The following is a 26444-nucleotide window of genomic DNA, read 5'->3' as shown; positions in this document are numbered from 1 at the left end:
TATTGCCAGTACCTGAACTATACCTCCTTAATTCAGATTCTTAACTTAACCAGAGACATTATGCCTACTACTAACTTCATGCCATACCCTTTTTTCAGATCTTACTCAAAATCTTGTAGTACTTACCTTTTTCACTTATTTGTGATGAAGAAAAACATTGATGTCTGCATTGGTCCATGGTATGAACTGAAGATTCTCAAAGCAATCAAGACCATTCTGGACATTTCTGGGGAACTTCTAGCAGTGTAAGACACCCCTCTTCTACCCCCAGAAGACTACTCAACCATAACTTCAGCTTGCACCAAAATAGTGCAGATGTTTTCCTACCAAAGAACATCTTTTTAATAAGATAAATATCTAGGCGCAACTGATGTATACTTTACCTCTGACCAGAAACCCACAGCAACAGCTTTCCATGGATATTTTTCTTGCCTTCCGGCTGCTGCAGATATGTTATTGCTAAATGCTGCCACCTGCCCAGAAGGAAAGCATTCTGTGGAGACTCAGCCTGTGCCAGCAGACCAGCTTTCATCTCATCGTTTGGATCCATGCACATACTACGAAAACCACAGAAAAGGAAAAACAAGTGTGTCTGTGTGTGTTTTCAAATTTGTATTTTAAGCCCCAAATCCATAGTTTTTTGGCCTCAGTTACTTTGAGATTGCATTCCTTAACTTTCACAGGTAATTTTTTTGATCACGATGCTATATTTGGAGTGTGTAACATAAGCTAGGGAAATCCTCACATTATGGTTTCAACTTAGTTAAATAACTTGTTTGCATGAATCTGCTTACGTTTAAGGTAAGGATATTATCTCTGTTTTACAGAGAAGTTAAGTTCAGTTTATTGAAAAAATGCAGGTGCTTTGAACACTGAAAAAAAGTGTTCTAACATTGCAGCTTTAGACCCATTTTAAGGATACATTACTTATGAGAACTAACTTAGGGCTAGAATGTGTTCAGAAGATTAAAACCAAGATTGTCGTGGTAAGTATTAAATAACAGCAATTTTCATGCCTGAGGTGTGAAAACCTACAGCTACAAAAGCTTTTGCTTATCTTCACACATTTATTGTGTCATTTCATTAATACTTGAGTTGCTACCTTACATTACATTATGTTTATGACTGATCTTGCATCTTACTTTGGGCAAGTATTTATATATAACTATATGAAACATGAAAGACTAGAGACTAACATTTTAAGCAAGTAATCCTGTAGATCTGTATGCAATAAACTTCCTTGATGTTGCCATCAGTGTGCAACATGACTCTACAATGAAATTAGTTCTCTACTCTCCACCAGTATTCTCTGGAAGCTGCTACTGGAAGTAATAATACGTACGTTCACAAGACTGCTTTTGGACTATACACCATACCGAAATATGAATGCTCCAGTGTTCAAGTCTGCCCAGACTTGTATCATCAATGCTTTGGAACCCAGTGAAATTATATGAATACAGCCATCTTCAACAAGTTTATCTCCCAGGCTTAGGTATTCCATTCCTATAGACTTCATTTCTTCTAGAAATATAAATGTTTATACACAATTACAATACAATACAACAGCAATGCCTGTCCTACCAGCTGTCAAGTGTGAAAAGAAATAGTTGTGGTACTGCAGAGAATTGTTTTTTGTTTAGTTGGGTTTTTTTTGGTTGTGGTTTTGGTGGGGTTTTTTGGTGTCCACCCCCCCACCCCCCACCCCCAGTGAGCTAGTATGTGCAATTGTCTTCAGACATCTAGGTCTCATATACTGAAACAGAGGAGCTTGACATTAACTCAGCACTTCACATGTTTTTGTTTGTAATCATGTAAACCCACTAAGCTTGAATACACTCTAATTCAATGATGCTTTCAACAGGCCACATCGTATTACATTCCTATGCTGAACTGGCAGTCTTAGTGTGCACCAAGCGATCTTTAGATTTTTCTTCACAAATCATACTACCCTTTAAGCATGATCTTGCATTCAATATTTTTACTTTACTTTACCAAGCAAAAGCACAGGCCTAACAAAAGCAGCTCTAGTGAGTTCCAATATTCAGGGGTGGGGTTTCCCCTCTTTTATTCAAATACAGTCAAAAAAAGTACAGTGAAAGGCATTCCAAGTGTTGTGATTGGGTGGCATTTTAAATAAATTAAGGATTTTTTCCTCCTGCAAATTATAATTCAAAAGACTTTGAGAGCAGGTAGGTCTCTACAAAAGTAGAAACAGAGAAATGTACAGCTATTGACATTGACAACGGCACACACACAAGGAAAGTTAGAGGATTTATATTGAGTCAGCCTCAGGCTCTGACTTGATAAATTCAGAGCATCTTTTAGCTAAGAGTTCCAATATTTAAATCCTAAATCAAAGATCTGCTACCTCTCTATTAAAGAGAAAGAACACAAAAGCCACTTGCTTCACCAATACATGAGACCAAATAAACTTGAGAGCAGTCTTTTCCCATGACTTTTCAGCTGCAGCATTTAATATTTTCTTCAGCATAACATGAAATAAAGACATTTTACTGAAGTTACAAATTCAATGCGAATACTAAATTTCTAAGGAAGCAGGCATTAATCTAACTTAAGAACTAAGGCTGGAAATGTTTCATCTTTAAGTATATCACACAGTACTCAAAGAAAAGTCAACAAAGCCACCAGTCCTGTTTAATATCCACCATAAGAAAAAAATTCAACCTTTTTTATATGGCACATCGATTAGTAATACTTGTAACCAGAATCCTTCGGTGCTACCTAAATCGAAGCAGAAAGTACTATATCCTCACCTGCGCTGTCAAGGCTGTTCTCTCTTACAGCTGCCAGTCTGCTTCTTCTCTTCATTTTTTTCGCCCTTTCTGTTGAATTTTCTGCTTCATGAGCACACTCCAGATGAAACCACAGTGAGACACTGAAGCCATCAGACATGTGTGGCCAACAGTTTTGTCCAACTAAAGGCAAGTGAATTGGGGCTACATGCCAAGAAGAAAGCAGCTGGTGACTCAAATTTTCACCATCTGCCTCTTTCTTACTCTGTGAAAATTTTGCTTTTTTTAATAGTCCAGCAGTTTTGCTGTTGGAAGTGCTAGCAGACTTTTGTGAAGAACTACTACTCAAATTTGTGCCGTGTAGCAAAGGGAAGGCAAGGTACTGTAATGGGTTCATGTAAATATTAGTTTCTATAATCTTCAATACACCCTTGAGTAGTATCTCCTAGAAGAAATAAACCAAACAAATGAGGAGGGAAAAAAAAAAAAAATCAAACTGTTTACACCATGTAGTCAAGTGTCATCTAACTAAACAGAACCCCACTCTTCATTTAAATTTTGATTCATGTTTTCCCAGAGGTGGGCTTCCATATCGAAACTGACACATTTACGCAGCACCAAGTAGCAACTTCAACAAATTATGGCCCAATAGTTTCAGGGACTTAGTCAGGGAAGATCAGTCTTCAAGTTATCATGCTTAGGAATCAGCTGAACCACAGCAGGTGGTCACTGCACAACCTTATCTCGCATTTGTCATGTGCTAACAGATTAACTTATATCTCAACAAAAGACCACACCTTCTACCCCATGTTTGAGGCTGCTTAAGCATACACACATAGGCCATCACTTTGTCATTGCATAATCTGTAGCAAAACTAGCTGAGCCCTTAAGCCAAAAAGTTTCTCTAGTTACTTAGCCAATTACTGCAAGCTACCTTTGAAAAATTGATTTGTGTCTCCTTGTTTAGTTTGGTACTATTTCAGACTCCACAGTACTTTTTAATTCCTTCCACTTGTTTTTTTTCCCTAGACTCCCACACAAACCAACAGATAGGTATTTCGGCGGTATATCCCACACAAACAGTAGATTCCAGTGTTACACAAACCAACTTAAAGACAGTTTTGAAAGTAATTCCTGCTGCTAAAGCATTCCTGAAATAGTGAGATGCTTTATAACACTAAAGGAATGACTTCAAATTTTACAGTATTACAATGCCCTGTCATCCATAACCACAATGTCAGTCTCCTCAAGAGGAATCTTGTTTTCTTGTACTAAAGAGAGTTCCCAGAACTCTAATGCACACTTCAAAACCCTCTCTTTTCTTATCTCGTATTTCCTTTTCATGTTTTGAGAATGAATTATTTCAAATACCGAATTTTATTTGTTCTGATCAGTTAGAACATTGCCGTTACAGTCTCCTTATTTCCCAAAATAGTTGGGCACAAAAGGATTTTCTTTTTGCTTTATTTTTCTCATTAAGCCTCTGAATTTTGCTTATGTGTTACTCCATACATACCGTACAAGGTGTCTTCTCCAAAAATATCCTCAAAAGAAGAGTTAGCTCTTCTGAACATGTCTGTGAACTCATCAAGGAAACTAACAGGTCTACCAGCACCATCTGACATGCTAAAAATAAGACAACAAAATAATATTCTTGAAAAGAATTTTTTAAAAGCTTTAAAAATTCAAATTCCATACTATTACAAGAAAAGATTAACTTGGAATTCAGAGTGTTTTGCAAAAACATTTCAAATTCAGGAAGCAGTAAGGATTATAAGATGAAGTCTAGAGAGATCCAACAGTACTTCCTGACACTGTCATTCAAAATTTCATTGAACTAATCTAGACGGCTACAGCAAGTCTGGTTCCTAGGTTTGCAAAGTGGAGTCTGAAAGTCTGGGAACCTAGCATCTACTTTGCAAAGGCTCTCCCCACAAAGCCAGGGATCAAAGTCCTGGGATGGGTTTACATCATCTCCTGCTGTGGAGCAACCTCATTATGTGAAGCTACTTTAAGGAAAGCATTTAATTTGCTTCCACATTCTTGGATTAGCTAGCTGTTTTCTGATTAGAAATAAAACTCAAGACATCACTAAGACCCGTGTTACAAAGAAATTTGAAATTAAAACGTACATTGCGATGGAGTCAGATTCAATCGGTAAGACAACCGCTATTTTTCCAAGCAATGTTTGTTAACACTGGCACCTTAGGTTTATAATTTCAACCATCATTTTCAGATCTGCCAGCATATGTTTAAACAACAGATTTCCACTAGCTCAGAAATAATCCTGTATTTACACATAAATTAGATACTTGTCACATGTTAAAGCAGCTGCATCAATTCACACATGCCAATGAATTTGCTTTGTCAATTTTGCATTTGCATTGTGAACTAAAAATTTGAGTGTGTATACATTAAGTTATAAAAAGTAATATTTAAGTTACTTAGACCTTGAACTCACCATGAAAACTAGACTCCGTTTGTGTCAATATGTTCAGAAATCCTCCCAGAAGATGTTTAACAGCTCCCTGTTAAAAAAAATAGATATCTGGAGAATATACACCAGCTCAGAGAACTAAGAAATAAGTTCTTTCAATCAATTCTTGTCTACTATTGATTTTAAAGACAATTCCAGTTACTTTAAATTATGGAAATATCTTTTATATTTGCTAATGAACATTCTTTAATGTTCTGTACAGTTCAGTTGCAGAGGAGAGACTTTGAAATACAAATGATTCGAGAAAGAAACCTTTGAGTCATTATTAATTCAGTAGTGAGATGTCCCTTGTCTTCTCCTCTGTAACAGAATTACAGGATTTGACAGGTTCTGACAAAATATAGCATGTTGGTATTTAGTGATGCAATACTGAAAGCAAATTCAACCCTTCCTCAGCCTTTTTATGCAAGATTACTTTAAAGGAGTAATAAAAAAAATCAAAGCCGTTTACTTACGAGCATCCTTCACAAATGCATCTTAGATAAAGGTAATTTGAAAAATCTCTAATTAAAGATACTCAAAATCTCTAAATTGATTAGTTTGATAGAGTGCTCTTTCTAAACAATATTGAAGAGTAAAATGATATTTTGAATTATAAGTAATTTCATGTATTCAAGTTCAGAAAAATACATGTGCTAGTGATTTAAAGCTAATAATTCACACAAACAATTGGAGTATGAAATAAAACAATGTTTTCCTTTCCTTTTGGTTCACACTGTAAAGCACTAACTCAGCTTCTTAGTCAAATGATTATACAAACAAGCACTTTAAGCTTAGATTACTTAACCATATTTTCCTCCTGCAGAAGAGGCATACTCAGTTTATTTATTAAAAAGCAAAACAAAAAAAAACCCCACAAGCTAACCATCAGAAATTCCAAAGGATCATGAGGACATCAACATGTGCATAACTAGTTCCTAATATAAACTTAAGAATAAAAGCATGAAATATTTTTGAGGTACATCATTGAAAGTTTCTAAAAGTACATATTGAACACATATATTTGCTATGTTTACATATATACATATACAAGATGATATTTGCTGGTTTGGTTTTTTTTTTTTTCAATGGCCTGACAGTCATTAAAACTGTATCTATAGCTCTAGTGATTGAACAGTCTTGATAAAATAAGGCAATTGTGAAACTCAAAAGCTTTGTAGGTCAAATATCTTTCAATACATTAGTTCACTATAATTTCTATAGCTTCTGGTAACTTAAATGCAACGCAGCTGGCAATATCAGTCATTTACATTGTTTCAGGTCTTATCAAATGCTGTAACAAGTGAGAATACTTCTGAAATCACTCTGTTAGGTATACCGATACTATAAAACTGAAGAAAATAAGATACACAACTGCTAAGCTGTTGCCTTTGTTTAATAACATTTTTACCTGTTCTATAAGTACAGTGGCATTTCTCTCCTTCTGGCTGATGATTTTCAGGCAGCTTTGGAATACATGAGCAAGCACATCCAAACTGGCATTACCAGCTGAGAGCAAGTTTAATTCTAACATGCAGATTTCAGGATACATTAATTCTCCTTGACTGATGTTTTCAGCTAGGTCATCAAAATAACCTGAAGGACCAGTACATCCTGGTTCTGCCTTTGTGGCTGCTCCTGAAAGAAAACACTTGTCTTACTGAAACTTACTCAGCTGAATACAGTTTGCATGATTTAAACAGAACATCCAAGGACATACTTTCTCCAACCTTCTCATAGCTACAAAACAAAAATAGTCACTGCTTATAAGCAGTTTTCAGAAGTTAGTATAATCTTCTATTCTGCTTCAGATTTTCATATTTTCCCATCAATACAGAAGGGCAAGGATTAGTTTCTCCCATTGCATGCTCTTAAACTATGTGCCTTTATTTCCTGGGAACTGGACCCACATAATAATGATGAAATATGCAATTCATTAAACATGACAGTAAAATCATTGTAATAGAGCCTCAAGGTTCTATACAGAACTCTAAGCCTGCCAAGAAAGGAGATAAATTTAAATTATTTTATTTCAGGTTAAAAGGTTGGGGGAAGCAGTTGTTTATATTTAACTCAGAAAATGCACATGACAATATCTCCATGACAATCAAAAAAGCAGAAAACCCCCCACATTTAAGCTTCTCCTCTTACATCTTGAAGAGACTTTAAAACACGTTACTTAAAAAAATACTTAGTACAGACATATGTTTCATGCAAATGTTTCATGGAAATATTTCAGGTTAAATTGTTAATTCAAAAATGCTTTTAAAATGTTGTATAACTGTTGATAAAACCTAGTCACACAGGTAGACAGCAACAGTTGAATGCAGTTCTGTTAAAGGCTGTTACTGCTCGTGCTGACCTCATACAAGAATGGAACCATCCAGCTGTTCAGCACAAAGGAAAACATTAAAGCAAATTCATGTTCAAAATTAATTCCACAAACAGAATGCAGCAAGAGATGTGCACATCAGTCATTGAATGACTATAAAGAGATATAATTAGACTATCTAATTTTGACCAGATTGTTACAATACTAAATAAAAAATTGAGCACTGATTTTCAGACAAACTACTGATAAGCATCTCTGGAGAAAACTGCTTCTAGACCACAATAATATGTTTGAGCAACACGAATTTAGAGCAAGAGTCACATAAACCAAGAAAATCAAGACAGAACGGTTCCTGTAACACTCAGTAAGAATACTGATCACCTGCCCATCTGTAATGGCATCCTACTGGAAGTAAAAAAGTTAAACTATTTCTATCTCTTAAAGGTCTCTGATGCTCACCCTATTTTTGTACATCTCAAGAGACAAGCAAGCTTTGCTATGTCATAAAGACTGCTTTGTACAGTCAGAAAGTTCACACTTACCTTCATTCTTGGTTTCACTATCATCGGGGTTACTTTCACTATCTGCTTCATATCCTTCCTCTTCAGCAAAAAGTTTAAGACTACAGCACTGTGATTCTTCAGTTTCTTCAGAAATATCTCCAGGCTGTGGCGCAGGCTCCTTTTCAGTGTAATGGGCCTGTATACACAAACAAATTTACCACCTTCGGTCAGGAAAGCAAGTAATTTAGAACCTTCCAGATGCCTATTTTCTCCAAGCCCATTGGCAAAAGAAACAAACTAATCATACGCTATCAAGAAACATGAGATACTTTTTATGGATACTTCATTCTTACATAGAAAATGGATTCTGCAAAGACAGATTTTTCTTACTAATTACCTGACCAAAGCTTTAATAAGCAGGTGGCCAATGCATTAAGAATAACCATGTTTCCAAAATGACTACCACCATAAACGTGCACCTTGACATTCACTCTAAGGTGAAGATATGTCTGCAGCCACTAAGGTCAGTCAACATCCCTGTTTGAAGCTCTCCCTTTGAGAATTTGTCACACACTGTTGTGGGATGAAAGAGCGAAGAGAACATCATGTTTCAGGTATGTCCATAAAGCATAACACAACTTGCTCCTTTTTGGGGCATGACTTATTCCTGAGCAGTAAGTGTGGGGAGCATATCCATAACCAGCATTCAACTTACACACTTACATACAAGAATCAGAGACCTGATCTTCAACAGCCACAATAACCAAACACATTTAAACATATCCTACAGAGTTTAAAAATAGACTCAAACAACAAACCTAACTGAGCAAACCTTGCGGTATTTAGAATTAGACTACATAGTTGGTGTTTCATACCTTTTCAATTTTTTCTTCAGAATGATCCAGATCAGCGGAAAAAGTGCCCAACGCAACGCGAAGCAGTGAATCAAACAGAGGCTTTGCCAAGTCAGTTTCTATCACTTTTGATTGAGCAAGCTGCTCTCTTATTTGAAGTAAGATATCATCCACACACGTACTCTGTGTTTTGGGGGAGACAAACATTTTGATTCATGTTACTCTGTTTTGGCTAACAGAAATGGTCTAGTACTTTAAGAACATCCCCTTCCACCTACACTAATCTGACTTCTTGGCTAAAACCATCAGACTTCATCCAGTCTCTTGCAATAAGAAAGATTCATCCTGTTTGTCATGACAGAGATTTAGTTGGTTAAACAATCTGCACACCAAAAAAAATCTGGCAACATGCTGTTTCCCAAACATCACATGAAAGCACCGTTTCAAAAATAAACATCTCAAACAGTTTCAAGTACACAGTGCATTCAGATCATACCACAATATTACCAGAGGGGTTAACAAGACAGAGGGTGACATGTCCAAGTTCACAAAACCAGCACATGGCTCAGACAGAATTCCAGTTTCCAGTTCTCTCCTGTACCTAACGCCTCCTGCTTTTGTACCAAACTGCCAAGTAAAATTCAAGATAGCAATAAACCTTTAAAGCATGGTGAAGGCATCTTCTGTGAATTAACAACTTTGTGGAACACTGAATTAGTCCACCTCTAAGGCTTAAGTAATAGTTTTTTTCAGGTGTCCTTTCAGCACCTGTGCCCTCTAATATTCCTTTTTCTCAAGCGCCATGCCCTGCTCAAAACCATCATAAAAAACACCACATGCGAGTCATTATAACACCCACATCTTGCCTACGCAGCTCTCCTTCAATCCCACCTCCGTCACACACATTCTCCACTGAATACCCTTTCAAAAAAACCAAGTCTCTCCCACCATCCAAATCCCATCAGCTCAGAGCCTCCAGAGAATGTGAGGCTGGACGAAAGGACTACACAGGAAAAAAACAGAAAAAGCAGGCCATAACTGACTAGAAAAAAATACAGGCATAGTCAGCCAGTAATTAATAGTTGTTGGTATCTGCTACTGCCTTTGCAGTCAGAAGAAACCATCCCTTTCCTCTAGTCAGGACCATTTTATGTAGAAAAACAAAATTTTCATCTGCCAGGATCACAGTCTTCCCTGGGACTCAAGGTACATTAACTCAGACAACAGCATTTGATGTCAAGTTCAGCCCTTAGCCATATTGACCATGCTGGCCCAAACTATAAGAGATAGGTGAAAAATAAACCAGAAATACAGTTCAAAACAGTGAGCAAGGTAAAAATCTCATCCATCCTGGATCAACCTGCGATTCTGGAAGGTTCTCTCCCAGCCCCCAAGCAGCAGGCAATTAGCATGAACAGGGATCCAACCCAAAAGAGTGGAGGACAAAGACCATGCTGGAGAACAAGCAAAGGGGTGCAGGGTCCTTACCAGCATCTTACTGAATACAGAAAGAGACAAGCTGACATGTGGAAAGATGCCTCCTCAGAAACAGCAACTGCCAGTTGCTCATCCGCCCACTCCCATTCTTTCATGCCTGCTGACCACCACCCCTGACTACTAAGCACATCATTTAGCTGTATACTTTCAGTACTACATAAAAAATATGGTACCATAATAAGAGCATAAGCTTTTTTCATCTCTAAAAGAACTTTTGACTAAATTACTGGTAAAATAATATTGTATGTAACAAATATGAGTAAAGTAAGAAAGGGAAGTTGCACAGTACCTGGTGAAGCATCTCCACTTCCATCTTCTGCTGCATGGTGCTTGCACTGTGTAGACAGATTGTCAGCAGAGCTTCTAGAAGTCTGATACCTTGAAGTGCCCACTCAGTCTCTTCTCTTACAGAAGTCTTTATCCCTTCAAGATTGGCAACTGAAGTGTGCTCCCTACCCAAAGAGCTGTCACAGGAGATACATTCAGGCACCAGCTGTTGTGCACCAGCAAGACTGTCAGAACTATCAAGCTCCAGTTGCGTCATCTCTCTGCTTCTAGCCAACTGAAGAGAGTCATCCTTGTTGAGCAGCTCACCACGAGGACTCCCATGTGAACTTCTGCTGCTTTCACTCAATACTCTCTCCCTCTTTTCTTGCTCCTTTTCCCTATTTTTTGCAAGTTTCTGAATTATCAGGATTAATAACCTATGGCATGCTTCAAAGCCTCCAAGTCTATGGAACTGTCTCTGGAAAACCGAACTACACAAATATATGCAACGACACATGGACCAAATATCTGCAGCCCTGTGAATATGTTCCAGAGAGGGCAAAGTAAGGCTTTCCAGTGACAGATATGGTAATTTGTGGCCTAATGGCTCACTAGCTGTACTATCATACCCTGACGTATCTTCAGAGTCATTAGCTGAATCCAGATCCCCATCTGCTTCTTTACTTACACATAAAAAAGCAACACAGAGGAATAGGTTTATTGTGTTGACATAAATGTCTTGGCTCTCAAACTTCTTCTTTTTTGGGTAAGCCTCTTTCAAGCCAGCATAAAACTTGCTCAGGCTTTGAGGAACTTCTGAAACAGCATGCTGGCTACAAAGAGAAGCAGACAAGTCAGACGTAGACTCCTTTTGTTCACTGTTCAGGCCTTCCAGTTCTGGCATTGCTTGGTCTTTCTGCTGATCACCAAGGCAGAGTATCAAAGTCTCTAACACTTTCAAAGAATGGCTTCTTAAAGTATCTAAGTAATTTAACTCAGTCATTTGATTCACTCCGTTACAACTCAGAAACAAGTCTCTAATTACCCTACAAGAGAAAGCATAAGAGTTACTTTATAAATCAGCCACAAGTGCATGTAGTTCAGATGACACATCTTACCCAGAAATAACCCTCTGTTCTACACACCTGAGTAACACCAAGGACTGATCATGTTTACAGTAATTGCTATAAATTACCGTAAACTGTAAATTAAAGAGAGAAGAAACTTATTTGCAGTACTCTAGAAGCCCAAGTAAGCATCATCCATCTAGTAGTAGAAAATTCCATTTTTTTTGTATGATATAATGTAAGAAATATTGATTAACCTCTAAAATGTGGACCACAAAGATGTATGACGGTCAAAACATTAAAGGTGTTTATTTATGACATCTGCTTTTTGGTGGTACTTCCTCCCCCTAACTTTTTATTAGCAACCCGAGCTAGTAAATATCTTTCTCTCAGTTGTGTGACTTCACCAGAAAGCAGAGATTCCTTCTCAAACAAACCTGAAGTTTTAAGACATTTTACTAGCTATGTCTATTAGTTGCATGGACAATGTATTTCACATAGAATTCAGGAATACCTTTTCAAGCACAACTTTTTGTGCAATTGTTACGCCAGTATGTCCAATGTTAAAAAAACCTTTCAGTATATTTGTTTCCAAGTATAGTTTTCCCTTCTTTCTACTCCAAGTATTACCTTGAGTTCATACAGAACTTGGGGCACAGATCTGTAAGCTTCTTAGTGTACTATGTTTGCTTGTAGACATCTACCTTCCTTACTGTCCCATGTCATTCCCCCAGGGTCAGCTTTTACTGTAACAGAGCTACATGCTCTAAAATCAAATGAATCATGTACTTACTTGTACATTCCCATCTTTAAGCCAGTAGGAAATAGGATATACTAAACTTTTGTTAATCTAAACTTTACTTCCCTTGCCTCGTTGCCACTAAGTGCACTTTCAAAAATGAATAGCTTCTGATACACAGTTTAGGCTAGGATAAAAGCTAAAACTGTATTAAGACAATCCTTTACATAAACTGGAATACTAGTCTATTCTTTGTAATTGTCTCCGATAACCCTACTAAGTTCACTTCAGGCTATCAGGACTCCAACAGAAAAGATCAGAATCTTTCCTGGACAAAAAGACACATTCATATTCTGAATAAACTTCATATTGTATTAAACAACTATTTCATCAATTCAACGATAAATAGGGTAGTTTCTATTTCACACCTTGGAAGAATGTGCGGTGGGGTTTTTTTGGTTTTTTGGTTTTGTTTTTTCAAAACTATGTTTAAATGAACAGGATTTTGTAAATTAGGAAACAGTTATTTCAGGACAAGTAAACCCCTCAAGCCTTATTTCTGAAAGGTGGTTTCTATGAAGTCCATTCTAGAAGGAAAAGGGAAACAGATCAGAAGACCAAGCAGTCTCATCGCCACAGAAAAAGTGACATGTCAATCTGTTCAACATTCCTGACTCACTTTAGCATGAGGAATGAAGAGGCAAAGAGCATATCATACTGACAAAGGTTTTATTTGTTTCTACACACTTCAGCTTGTTGAAGACCATAACTCAGAGAGCCCTCACTTTCTATGGTTTATGAATCTAGGGTTAAATCTTATGTTATTCAAGCACTTATCTTGTTGCCACCCCTACAATATCCAAGTGCAGCCTACAGTCCAGATAAAGCTTACATTCTGATCAGTAACAAATATACAAAGCTCTGTATTAATAAGCATGCTTTCCATTAAGAAACAGAAAATCAACCAACCTGGATTTAAGCAACACAGGGAGTGTCTGCAAATAAATCTGAAGCACTTCAGAAGGCAAACACTGGCTACGGTAACTGCACGTGTGTTTATCAGCTGTAGTTAGTCCAAGTTGTTGAGCACGGGAAGCTAGCTCAACCCCTCTCTGAAGCACGGGATTACAAATACAATTATATAGTTTCCATTGCACCACTGCATTTCCCTTTTGAATTAAGTGGCAAATATGGCTTGCAATCTGCATGCCACGTAGTTGGTCTTCTTCAAAAACAACGTCCTGATAAGCCTCCAATGCATCCCATCTCAACAACATATCTTCAGATCCACTGCTAGGCAGAATTCCCTGAACTCTGCAAGAGGAACTAGATGCAAGACCAGCATCGCTAGAGTTGCCCTGCAAGGCATCTTCCAGCTGAGCAAGTTGATCACAGTCAACACTACATATATTGCATGATGCTTGTACAATTTTTGGAGAAACTTCTGCTCCACCCAGTTGATCCAATATAAACTTGTTAAGGATGTTCAATATGTGCTGTTGAAAGTTTTTTAATATTGGTAACTTGGAAGCATGAAGCAATGGGATGATCACAGACTTTGGATCCATACAACAACATATTCCTACATTATGTACACCCGAGAGAATCTGAACACAAGTACTGCTCAAAGAAACTTGTTGCAACAAGCGTAAGCACTGGTGTGCACAAACAGCAATGCAACAGCATCTGTCAGGATAATGAACTTCTCCATCAGCAGTTTCAAAGGGGTTTTTGGAAGCTTGGTTTTTAAAAGCAGCTACAGAGAGCCCAGAGAGATCTCTGTGGTGATGCATGAAGTGGGAGTACTCACATCGCCTGTGCCGCTTTCTTGTACACATTGATTGATGGAGCTGCTCTGATTTCACTTTTTTGACAGTGCTGATTATTTTCATGATGCTGTTGATCAGGGCTTTCAGATGCTCTGAGGCTTCCCCAGTTACTCCTTCGTTCTTCATACACAGCCATTCCATTTGAAGCACTGTTACTTCAAACAGCTTAAATCCCTGATGCTGTATGAACTCATGAACCAGATCGACAGCTTGGCTAAAGTAGAATGGATTGGACGCTGCACTTTGTAGGCAGCAGATCAAAATCTGCAAGACCCCTTCTATAACCTCAGGTAGAAGCAAGGCTCTGTGATGATATCTAGAAAACATGAAGTCATCCTGAACCGGTTGCTGTAGTGTTTTCTTGTATCCTGGATCAAAAGGATCAGGTTGCTTTTCCAAGCAACTTCTGATTTTTAATGCTGCTTTAAGTAAGTCTGTTACATTTCTTCGTAAATTGTCAGGCATTGTTTCCGTATTGCTAATGTCTAAAGACATAAGATACAGCACTGTTCGAAAGAGCATCCTTTGGATCAGAGCCACAGGTTCTTCTGTCCACCCTGCAGAAACTACTTCGTTTTCTGTGTTACTACTTACATTGCAACAGTCTCCAAATCCTGATAAGAACTCAGTCAATGTGGGCACCACACTAGCTGACAGAGCAGAACTGTGATTCAAAGTAATATCAAATCTGCACACTTTCTCTAGGAGTGACAGTAAGACACGGCATAAATCAAAAGGAGAGTTATCCATGTTACTCTCAGCAATTCCTGCAGCTGGCTCATTCAAAATCTCTGTGTTTAGCTCATGTGCTGGAATAATTTGGCTGGAATCTTCCAGATTAGGGGCATCAGGATTAGAATTTGGTACCGTGTCCGCAGGTAGGCAATCACTTCTACCTACAAGGTAGCTATCCCTAACTGGATATGTTAAAAAAGGCTGCAGTAACTGGGAGCGTCTGTGTTTCATTATCACAGTAGTCTTGTCATCAGAATTGCCTTCTGAATCTGAAGTGGACAGCTGAGATCTTCTTGCATCTCGCACAGAATAACGATGGGTTGTTTTGCGCAGACGGCCACTTTTTCGAGATCGAGGATTTAATTTTACTGAAGTCTGAAGAGACAAATGAGTGCTTCCAGCTAAGCCTAGTTTTTCCTGAGTAGATTTCACAGAACTTGAATTGTCTTTGGTCAGGCATATGTCTACTGTAAAGGGTATATTGAAATCTGTTGAAACAAAGATAACGAAGGAACATTAAAGGAACACTGTAATATGTAAAGCATTTTCTCCAATTTTATAGTTTAATACTTTCAGCTTAAAAATATGAAATAAACTTGTATCTTAATAGCTCATGGTCTTGCATATACCCATGTCTGACATTTTCAGTACAAAAAGTCAGCAACAATTCATGTTTAGGAACTACACTGGCTATTTTCAAAGCCTAGACAAATTAGTTCATTTTCTACGTAGGGTTAGACAAAAATGTGCTTGAGGGTTTCCTAAAACTTTTTTGTAGGCATCACTCTTCCATTCTCTTAAGAAAAGATGTTATGAAGGTAGATGAAAGGACTTTTTTGTAGACAAAAGGAAGAAAGCTTAGTCTGAAAATCTTTTGGCCTATTACAGACAGGATATAAAGGAACAATATAGCCACAAGCCTCTAGTTATAGTCAATTTAAATTTGGATAAGTTTTAGACATACTAATACAGTAGAAGTAAAATACTAATCAGCAAGATACCAACTCTGAGATCTCCTAGCTATGGAAGCAGTTTTACCCAGTTACTCAAGCAATATTTACTCTGTGTATACCATTTGATATATTCAAAGTCTCACTGTAAGTATTGCCAGGCAGCCCTATCCCACAACAAGTGAAGAAAAACTCTAAAGGGGAGGAAAAAAGTCTTTTTCAACTTGATGAATTATTGTCACTTTTTGCAACTGAGCTGCTACAGGAACTGGGTGCGTTAACTCTCAGTCCTCTTAGAATGCATGAAGAAGAAATTGTTAGCATACTAGTGGTAACACAAAAAAATTTCTCTACTCGGAAACACTGCAGATCTTCAAGTATACAGACCTAAGTGTTTACTTCAGCATTAATTGTTCCAACCACAAAAAGCAGAAATAAAAGTAGCGGCTTTTGAAATAGTTAGGGACAAGAAGGAGATAGAAAAGGATAATGGTTAGCATGCTGAATATTCCCACAAAAGCCAAGCCCCCCCCCCCCCAAACTTTCAAGTACCCAGTATAAAATACCAAATAAAAAATTTAAATCCGATTCAATGGGCAACAAGATTTTGAAGAATAAAATGCAAGTACCATGCGTTAATTTGTATTGGTAAACTCAGATCATAAACTGTCAAAAAAGCAGGCAGAGAAAAAAAGTCTGGATGTTCTCAGATAAAATCCATCATCATTAAGTAGTGACAGAACCGCATCTGGTTGCTTTGGCTAGTAAAATACCTAGCATAAAACAATTGCAAGTATCCACTATCCAAGTAAGTTTAGTATTTAGAAAAATGTGATAGTTAACAACAGCCCCCCCAAAACCCCACACAACATACACAATCATTAATCAAACTGAAAGAAGAGATGCTTCCATGTGCAAGCATGACTGTGCCTTGCTGTTTCATAAAGTCATAGCTGTGATGTGTAAGGAAGAAACATCATCTGCTTTGGAGGCAGGAAATTAACCAGGAGTACTTTATCAAACAAATTATACTTCCTGCACAGAAATAAAAAAGCTGCCTAATAGAGGTGGATATATTTCAGTCCAAGAAAGAGAGTTCTTAGTGCACAACTGGATACACATCATGTTTACTGCATCAGTATTATGAGAAGGAAATTTGTAGAAGCAAAACCTGTACATTATGCAGAGTACAAAACTAGAACATCTTAAAACATATTTATACAACAGCATTTTAAACTAACCCTGGAAAAGTCACTAAGCTCTCATAAGATAACCAAAATGGTTTTTTAATTCAATCGTGCTTACAGGAGCATGAAAGAATGATGCAACTGAGCAAGCAGGAAAGTTTATTATATCAAGTACCATGGAACTGGCACTTTAAATACTCCAAGTCTACAAACATTAACAAAAGCCTTCAATTTGCAGGAGTTTAAAATAGCAAAAAACATTAGGAGAGCTTCAGGTGAGAATCCTTAGGAACTCTCTCAAACAGACAGGTAACTTCATTTGTTTCATCCTCTTTGTTTTATCCTCTAATAGGGAAAAGAACGCATCAGACATATGCAAAAGCCCAAAACAAACAAATTGCTGCCATTTCCCAGTTCAGTTTTTGCACAGAATTTGTTTTTTTATCATCCCTTTCATTTCTTTAATTCACTTTAAACTGACTCTTTGTCAGTTGAACCCTTGTGATTTGATTCCTCAACTACCACGTCAGTTTGACACAGAACATCATATTTTCTAAGGAACGCAACCTGGTTCTGTTCATAATCATTCCAGTATTATCCTGTCTTTCAGGGCCTGTCTCCCTGATAACATTGCACTTTTCATACTCTGTTGTCCAGTGTTTGGCTTTAAGTTTATTCTCTACTTCCCATTTCTTCAATTTCAGAAGAAAAAGTCTGTCTCATTGTATCTCTAGTGTCAGCATGTATCACTTGTTCTTTGTTTTTAAAAAGAATCAGTATGTTTTCCCCTTCTACTCATCAGGAAACACTTCACATTAGCAAAAATGTCATATACTCTTTCAAATCTCTTTTCCCTCCAAATCACCTGAAAACAAGAAAAAAAAAATCTCACCACCATCAAGTTCAGCTACACAATAATGTGAGCATTGCCTTTCACACTGATCAAGAGCCTTCACCTTCTCTGTACAATTTCATTCCTCCTTGTATGCTGACAGAACACTGGTATTTTTGAGTTTAAATTCTCTGCAGAATCCACATCTTCATTCTATGTTAAGAGGATATGTATTACAATGAACTACTACTCTTTAGTCGGGAGTCCTAGGCTCTGTAGTAACACACAAACCGCTTCTTTTAGGTCCTTAATACTCTAAGTAATAAAACATACCTATTGCTTTTTCTTCTTGGACAGGGATTTTCCACACCAATGGCAGCAGTGAGAGGAGGAGGGTCAGAAGCTCTTCCCGACATGTCAGCTCCTATGTTGGAAACAAAAGTTTTTGTACTTTTAAAAAATAGATTAACCTTCTTTCTTTTACAAAGCTATCCAACATTCAGTTCCCTATGCCTTTCTGCTGTTTTATGCACTGAAAAAATGACCTATCTGCAAAGAGCACTAGAATCATTAACTAGAGCCCATCAGAAAGCATCCCAGATATTTATTACACCACTGCAACTGTTTCTATACAAAGCTCTCCTAATCCCTCTTGTTGAAGGAATTCCTCACTCAAAGAACAAAACCAGAAAAGCCCAAAGCAAATAACCTGTTGATTTAAACAAGGCCAACATGAAGCCCAAGACAAGTCTGAAGCTTCTATAGTTCCAAAAATGTAACTTCGAAGAACCTTATGCTTTCTACTTTCTCCAAAACGACACCTTTAAGCAAATGAAAAAAAGCTTACATTTATCAAGTGATGTTATTGACTCACAATAGAAAGGTGAAGTTTTATGGGAGGAAAGAGGGAAGGTTACTCTTAATTAAAAAAAACACCAAAAACAGAATAACCACTAAAAAAACCTCACTCCTACTGGGATTCTTAGACTTATACACTAAGAATTTCAATGCAGAGAGGAACAGGAGAAGGCACAGAATTCAAACACAATTCCTTTAGTGAGTGTCATGCAGCACTATCAGAATGGTTTCAGTCCTAAAGATCAAAAATTTCCAAACACAAAAAAGCTGACTTGAGCATTTTGGCAGTTAACATCATTCAGGTATATGCAGCTGAAGCAACATCCTTCTCCAAAAATTCAAGGTAGCAATGAAATTAACATGTATGGAGATAAGCAACTTAAACAGTTATTGTTATATATATATATATATATAACAAATATATACAGTTATATATGTGGTTATAGAGCTATTTGTCTGATGAGACTATCAATTTAAATGAAAATTAAAAAAACCCTGAAACTATTGATGCAATACAATTAGACCTGAAAACTAAGCTTTTTCAAAGTCATTCTCCCAACTCTCTTCTGCTACTAAAGGTATTCGCAGCAAGACAAGATAAATGAATTCGGAATGGGAATGAGCAATACAGCATTCAAAGCACAATAAGACTGGAAAAAGCAAAATATTAACTTTTCAAGTTTCAGTGGTACACTTCCAGAATTTGACGTTCCTCGTTAATCAAGTTCCTCTTCCCCCCCATCTTCTTAAAAAAGAGATTTCCTCAGGAAATAATTCCTGAATTACTGATGTTGCATGAAGAATGCCACAAACTTTTTTCCCCTTCTACTTCAGAAGTGGGTTTTTATTGGACGATAAGCACACGGAATTCTTACATGAAAGCCAGCTGTTTTTCCAGCAGCTCTAGTCTTGAAGCCTCTATTAGCAGTGACTACGCAGAACTCGACTGACATCTAAAAAAACCCATGGCTCTAGAAGAGGTAAGGATTCCTCCTAGTAATTACACATAATTGCAGTCTTGAGGATTTACTGTTTAGCCAGTGCACCTACTGGAATCCAGAATCAAACCAGCAGACCTGACTGGAGTCTTAGCACAAGTCACCTCATGAAGGAAAGGTAAATCTCCAAGATGAATTTGGCCAGCATTAACAGCTGACCTCACTTAAGACAAGGGCTGAATAAACTCAACCAGGATTCACTTGGTTCATTACTTTTAAACACAGGGATCTGCAGTTTCAAAGCACAAAGACTTAATGCACATCTCATCCTACCCATTGCTTAGTACATATCCAACAGCATTGAAGAGGAAGAAGAGAAGGAAATGGACACCTGCAAGCTACAGGGATGTGTGCTAGACTTTTATATAAAAAATAGTATAAACTGATCACCTCTTCTAAAATGCTTTCTCTTTTGAGCTGAAGTTACAAAATACTATTATGTTCAGGAGCAAGTTACTTTAAGAGCAAAAACTTATCTCATGGTTAATAAACAAAAACAATAAATTAAAAAATATTTTAATTTTACTGCCTTAAACCAGGAGGACCTTCTCAAATTAAAAACTGTCATTTTGTACTGCAGATTCAGTGAACACTCAGTTCTCTTGAGAATTCTAACCTATTGCCTCTTTCCACCCAGCTACTGCACTTGAGCTTCACACATGCCTTAACTAGTCAGAAGTTTAGCAACCATCACTACCAGCTGGCAAACAAACAGGTCTATGAGTGGCTATTTTTTTCTTTTTCCATTCTTGCTGAAGGACAGAATGCAACTGCAACATATCCTTTTGAACTTCTAGTCTTCACAATTAACTCATATACTCTACCATAAAAAGGCAAGAAAACCAGCACTAAGAAGAACACGAGCCAGACAAATCCACACAGTCAAAGCTCAATACAAAAATTATAACCAGGTAAGAAAAACTATTACCTGATCAATAGTCGAGTTCAGTGTGTTAAGCAAAATAAACCCACGGCCTTGAACCAAGTATTGTCCCAGTGCTGCCATATGAGTTTCTTCTTCTTCATCTTCCTTGGCCTCTGCCCTCTGTACCACTGCATTGCACAGTCTGTTGACATCCGTCAAGAATTCCCGTGCCAGTGAGTTACTGGCACTGCTCATGTCTGAGCTGCAAGTAGAGGAAAGTACAGAAGTTAACCCCATCAGAAAATACATTCCTTATGGAAAAGACTGGGGGAAGAAAGGACCGTTTCTTCCCTGTATCCAAACCCCCAAAGGATGGAGCACCTGTAGAACTGAGGAATCAATACAGCAATGTAGGGTGGAAGGGAATGGGAAGGATGAACTTCGAGAATTTAATTTATTTCAATGAAACTTTAGCTAACAGCCAACGACCCCTAACACTCATTTTATAAATCTATCAGGTAAAAGCCCAGGACACACAGCATTCCCTCCCATTGCATAAATGAAAGCTTGTTTCAGCTTTTCTTTGTAACCTAGATGTGAGCCTCAGCCTTCATCTGCTTCTGAAAGGTATTTGACCTGAAGCATAAGGGGAAAACAGGCAGCTCTTACACAGCATTGTACAGAAAACATACAATGATAGAATTGTTTAGGTTGGAAAAGACCTTCAAGATCACCAAGTCCAACTGTTAACCTAACACTACCAAGTCCACCACTAAACCATGTCCCTAAGCATCACATCTACACATCTTCTAAATACCTCCAGGGACGGAGACTCAACCACGTCCCTGGGCAGCCTGTTCCAGTGCCTGACCACCCTTTTGGTGAAGAAATTTCTCCTCGTATCCAACCTAAACATCCCCTGGCACAACTTGAGGCCATTTCCTCTTGTCCTATTGCTTGTTACTTGGGGGAAGAGACCAACCCCCACCTCGCTACAACCTCCTTTCCGGTGGTTGTACAGAGCAATAAGGTCTCCCCTCAGCCTCCTCTTCTCCAAACTAAACAACCCCAGCTCCCTCAGCCGCTCCTCGGAAGACTTGTGCTCTAAACCCTTCACCAGCCTTGTTGCCCTTCTTTGGACACACTCCAGCGCCTCGATGTCCTTCTTGTAGTGAGGGGCCCAAAACCAAACACAGTATTTGAGGTGCGACCTCACCAGTGCCAAGTACATGGGGACGATCACTTCCCTAGTCCTGCTGGCCACACTGTTTCTGATATAAGCCAGAATGCTACTGGCCTTCTTGGCCACCTGGGCACATTGCAGGTTCATATTCAGCCAGCTGTCGACCAAAGCCCCCAGGTCCTTTTCTGCCAGGCAGCTCTCCAGCCGCTCTTCCCCCAGCCTGTAGCATTGCGTGGGGTTGTTGTGACCAAGGTGCAGGACCCAGCACTGAGCCTTGTTGAACCTCATGCAGTTGGCCTCAGCCCATCGATCCAGCCTGTCCAGATCCCTCTGTAGGGCCTTCCTACCCTCCAGCAGATCAACACTCCCAACCAACTTGGTGTCATCTGCAAACTTACTGAGGGTGCACTCGGTCCCCTAGTCCAGATCATTGATAAAGTTATTGAACAGAACTGGCCCCAATACTGAGCCCTGGGGGATTTAACATGTTCTTTAATAGTTGATTTGACCACATTATCTCCTACCATGCTATGTATTCCAACAGTATGCAGATTGTTTCAAGGGGAAAAAAAGAAAAAATAATGAGTTAAGATAAATATGGGAGTTTCAGAAATATAGTGCTTTAGATTTACCAGCTCTCATGGTGTTTTCCTTCAAGCAAGACTGAGTGGGTGGCGGTTATTACTATAGTGTACTTAATTCAAGATACAATTCTACTGCACGTGTTCAGGAGAAAGTAACAAAAGCATTGGTACTGATTCCCAAACTGATTGATTTTACTTTAGATAATGCATACAAGGCACTCATACACTTCATCTATTCACTTTATCTTATAAAACCACTTTCTTTGTTTTCTCTTACGCCACAGCATTCTTTAGTTGGTCAGCACTAGTACATGTTGAAACATTTAAAACAAACATTCAATCCAACAAGACAAGAAATGCAAGACTCAGCTGTAGAAAACTCTCAAGAGGATCACCAAGGAAGGCAAAATAAAAACAAGAATCAGTGATGGCAGCTATAGAAATAAGAACATTTAATCCACATAAAACCCACTTAATGAGTAGTACGGCATATTTAACTCCTTTTATTTCTGCATAAACAGTTGAAGTAAAATCTTCAAAGTCAAATATTTTCATCACATCCAAGCACAGAACATGCAAAAAGAGAGCCAAATAACTTTTAATATAACATTTAAATGTAACAGGTGGATTAATACTGCTTGATCATGAAACATCTACATGCAATTATTAGGTAAAAAATAAGACCTTGTAAGAAAGAGCAAGTTTTTTAAGCATTAATGGTACAGAAAGCTCCTTTTAATGCCAAAACTGTGAATACTTATACATATAATGAAATTCACTGTAGAAGAAACAGGAAAATTCTTACCAGAATTACTTTGCCAGCTTAACACATTTATCTTCTGTCTGGAAGAAAAAGCAAATATATTCTAAAAATATCACCCCTGGTTCACCTGTTTTTAAAGACAGAAAAATACATCATGGTTAATATGCAATTTGTTTTTAGAACTCATTTTATGATAGCTATTTGAAGTTTATTGAGAGTCCTTGAGGGTTTTTTTGAGCTTTAAAGCTCGCTCTAGTTTTCACTTTGAGCTTATGACTCTGCACAACCAAAATCCTATTACAGAGAAAATAATTGGTGCATAAGGCAAGTTAACATAATAAAGTTTATTAGTTTTCAAAATGTAAAATGAGCTAGGTATGCAAGTTTAAACATTTCTCTCTAGAAACAGTATGAATTTTTAGCAAAGACTGCCTGCATACATAATATTTGAAGCACTTGCAGCTCTAGGCACAAGTGATGGATAGTACGAGAAACTGAATTGTGCAGTCAGGTGCTGACGTAAATGTATTTTAAACCTGTCCTATTTTGTCCTGACAGATAACCGATCTTTATTACATTTAGCACTGGGGAAAATGTAGTTAATAAAATTGGAAAGGGATGGTATTGTATCTGCTCTGTACAGTCCACGAAAGCAGTTTAAGAGTTACTTTTTCTCTCCTACTCCTTTAACCCCCTCCAGTCCTAACAGAGGATGAAAACAGGCAATGATTTTTTTTTCCCCCTAAGAGTACTTCAAACTACTCCTGTTTTAGCTGTAATTAGTCATGAAGAACAGACTAAGATAACAATAGGGAGAAGCAATCTCCCAATTGGCTCCAGAATGGCCAGAAATAGCAAGACAGTTACACCTAGTACATCCTTTAGCAAAAAAGTCAAAACAAAACAACACATACAACAGCTCCGCCTTTGTGAGCTCTGAACAAAGGGCAAAAAGATTCTGTAACAACTCAAGGAAAATGATGGCTATAGGCAGTATGCATTCATAAAGCCCCAACATCCCATATTCCTTGCTGTAAGCTAAACTGTCAAAGGGTTTATTAATTTTTCATTATAAGACTTCAAGTTTCTAGTTATCACACATCCCCTCACATCCTTAGAGTGTAATCAATCTAAGAAGAGGAAAAAAACTGTTTTAATCCTCCTGAAATACTCTTATTTAAACACAATTGAAAAGCTCCTTAAATATGCTTTAAATACTAATGTACGGTTTCATCTGACTGGCTGAATACTTTCTCTGCCATTTCCTAGAAGAGAGACCAATAATTGTAGTGGCAATGTTTATTTCTGCAACTTCTCAGCATTTTTTTGCTACCATTTTCAAATCTTGAACAAGCCGTAATTACTTAGCCAATAGTAACAGGACTCCTTACCAGTCTTGCTTATAGTTAACTCCATTTTTTTAAACTAGTGTTAGAATATTTGTGTTTGGTGCCATTGAGTACATTTTAACTGAGTCCAGTTTCTAACAAAGCCCTAAAATTCTCAGAAGTTGTATCCACTGGCACATCAGGTATATACAGAGATGAACTGTCCAAACCCTCGTTTACTGAAGTGTCCACAAACTGGGGTGCTCCAGTTGCAAGCTAGTCTAAATGTTAAAACTTCATACTCTAGACATGGTAACGAGCCAAAAATGCATTTGCTATCAACGGGAATGCAAAGCGTAGTAACCCAGAAAGGCCTCAAAAGCATTCAACTACAAAGGTCTCTAGGTGAGCGCTCAGAAGACATTTATTATATCCACAATTAACTGGGGGGGGGAAGAGATGGGGATAGAAAAAAAAGAAAGACTAAATTCATTATTTTGGTGTTCTCAGGTGGCAAGTAAATAAAAACTTCAACTTTAAACTTAAAATTGTGATGAGCATGAACATTACATGAAAGATCTCAAGGAAGAAGAGAAACACTGCAGGTTCCCCAGGCAAGCTCCTCATAATTGGCCCCTCTTTGAGTGCTTGGCAACTACATGTTTCATCCACAGCCTCACAGAAAACCAACTTATCCACACAGCTGACATTCACAATTCATTGCAACTGAATTCATATTGCAACAATTCATATTGCAACTGAATAGCTTAAGCAGCTAGTGGTTTTGCAGTTGTACCAGACTATTAGAAGACATAAAACTACGCTGTCTATCATGTTTTAATGTCCTTCTACCGGAAACTTCAATCTCCAGGTTTCCTGCATTGCTTGCACTGTTACATGGTTTTAACATATATTGCCATATTCTAGCAAAAGGGTGAATTCTCAGTGCCACTGGTAAGATAAAGTACTATTTTGTTGATGCTAATGCAACAAGACACCAAGCATGTCTTCTTAATGGAAGAATTTAATATATAATTGGTAAGGAATTAAGATGCTCTCATTCCACAGTGCAGAAAAAATTGTAAAGAGATATCATGCTGGATAATGAAGAACTACTTCTAGAAGGACTCGATCCAACAAGTGCTAGCTACTTCTCAGTTGTACCCATTTCTTTTTCCACAATGAAGCTCTGAAATGGACTGACAGCACAAACATGTCTTTGGAAACAGTTTCAGATATAACGTCATTATTCATCCATCTTGAAACTAGAGACAAAGAACAATACAAGGAGAACTAAGAAATAATTAAGAAGCTTCCAAAAAAAGCTGTATATGCACAGACAACCTTCTTCCCTTTCATATTTGTTTCCTAACAAGTGATTTGAGCACTTAAAGCACATTGTTCTTCAAAGAAGTCAGTGAACAACTTGCTCTGCTGATGCTTTAACAGAGCAAACACCCGCAGAGGTGGTTTTTGGGGGCTTGTTTTGTTTTTAAAAACAAAAAATCCATCCCCACTCTAAGGCTTCAGCTTGCTTGTCACCTTCTCTTTCTGCTGCAGATTGTGGTATGCTGATACTACACCCTACACAGCACAGCATTTCATCTTACTCCAAGAAAGTATGCCAGCCAATCTGCTTTAAGTAGGAACTACTCTACTGCGGAATTTTTCTTTTGTTTCAAGTGACACATCTTTAACTGCTGTGGTGCCTGGTAATATGGAAGCAGATGCTAGACAAAACACCAGTACTGAGGTAGAGTGCCTTCACTTCTCCTTAGACTTCAGAGATGTCACCTCAACTAGGGAAAAAAACCCAAAACCAAAAACATCACACATGAACTAAG

The 26444-nt window shown here is 37.9% G+C and overlaps 1 protein-coding gene across 5 annotated transcripts in view; it reads right to left on the bottom strand.

The window, feature by feature from the left end:
* LYST (lysosomal trafficking regulator) overlaps window positions 1-26444 on the bottom strand; it is an 87976-nt gene that overhangs the window by 48422 nt on the left and 13110 nt on the right. For 4 of the 5 annotated variants that reach the window (XR_015708184.1, XM_087774509.1, XM_087774512.1 and 1 more), the window contains exons 2-14: window positions 23315-23399; window positions 20806-21004; window positions 18355-18445; window positions 13458-15540; window positions 10705-11728; window positions 8940-9101; window positions 8104-8260; window positions 6641-6867; window positions 5215-5281; window positions 4270-4379; window positions 2775-3198; window positions 1377-1521; window positions 384-557 (exon numbers count right to left, since the gene is read on the bottom strand). Coding sequence is in view for 4 of the 5 variants with exons in the window: in XM_087774509.1 (XP_087630635.1) it covers window positions 384-557; window positions 1377-1521; window positions 2775-3198; window positions 4270-4379; window positions 5215-5281; window positions 6641-6867; window positions 8104-8260; window positions 8940-9101; window positions 10705-11728; window positions 13458-15540; window positions 18355-18445; window positions 20806-20997 (4856 nt within the window). In the remaining variant the exon portion in view is untranslated. The remainder of the gene's footprint in view (window positions 1-383; window positions 558-1376; window positions 1522-2774; window positions 3199-4269; window positions 4380-5214; window positions 5282-6640; window positions 6868-8103; window positions 8261-8939; window positions 9102-10704; window positions 11729-13457; window positions 15541-18354; window positions 18446-20805; window positions 21005-23314; window positions 23400-26444) is intronic. The other variant, XM_087774511.1, reaches the window with a different exon arrangement.

Source organism: Nipponia nippon, unplaced genomic scaffold, assembly GCF_047370975.1.
Source record: "Nipponia nippon isolate SJK-2023a ecotype South Korea unplaced genomic scaffold, ASM4737097v1 scaffold_4, whole genome shotgun sequence".
Lineage (NCBI taxonomy): Eukaryota > Metazoa > Chordata > Aves > Pelecaniformes > Threskiornithidae > Nipponia > Nipponia nippon.
This window is presented reverse-complemented; position numbering and strand designations above follow the sequence as displayed.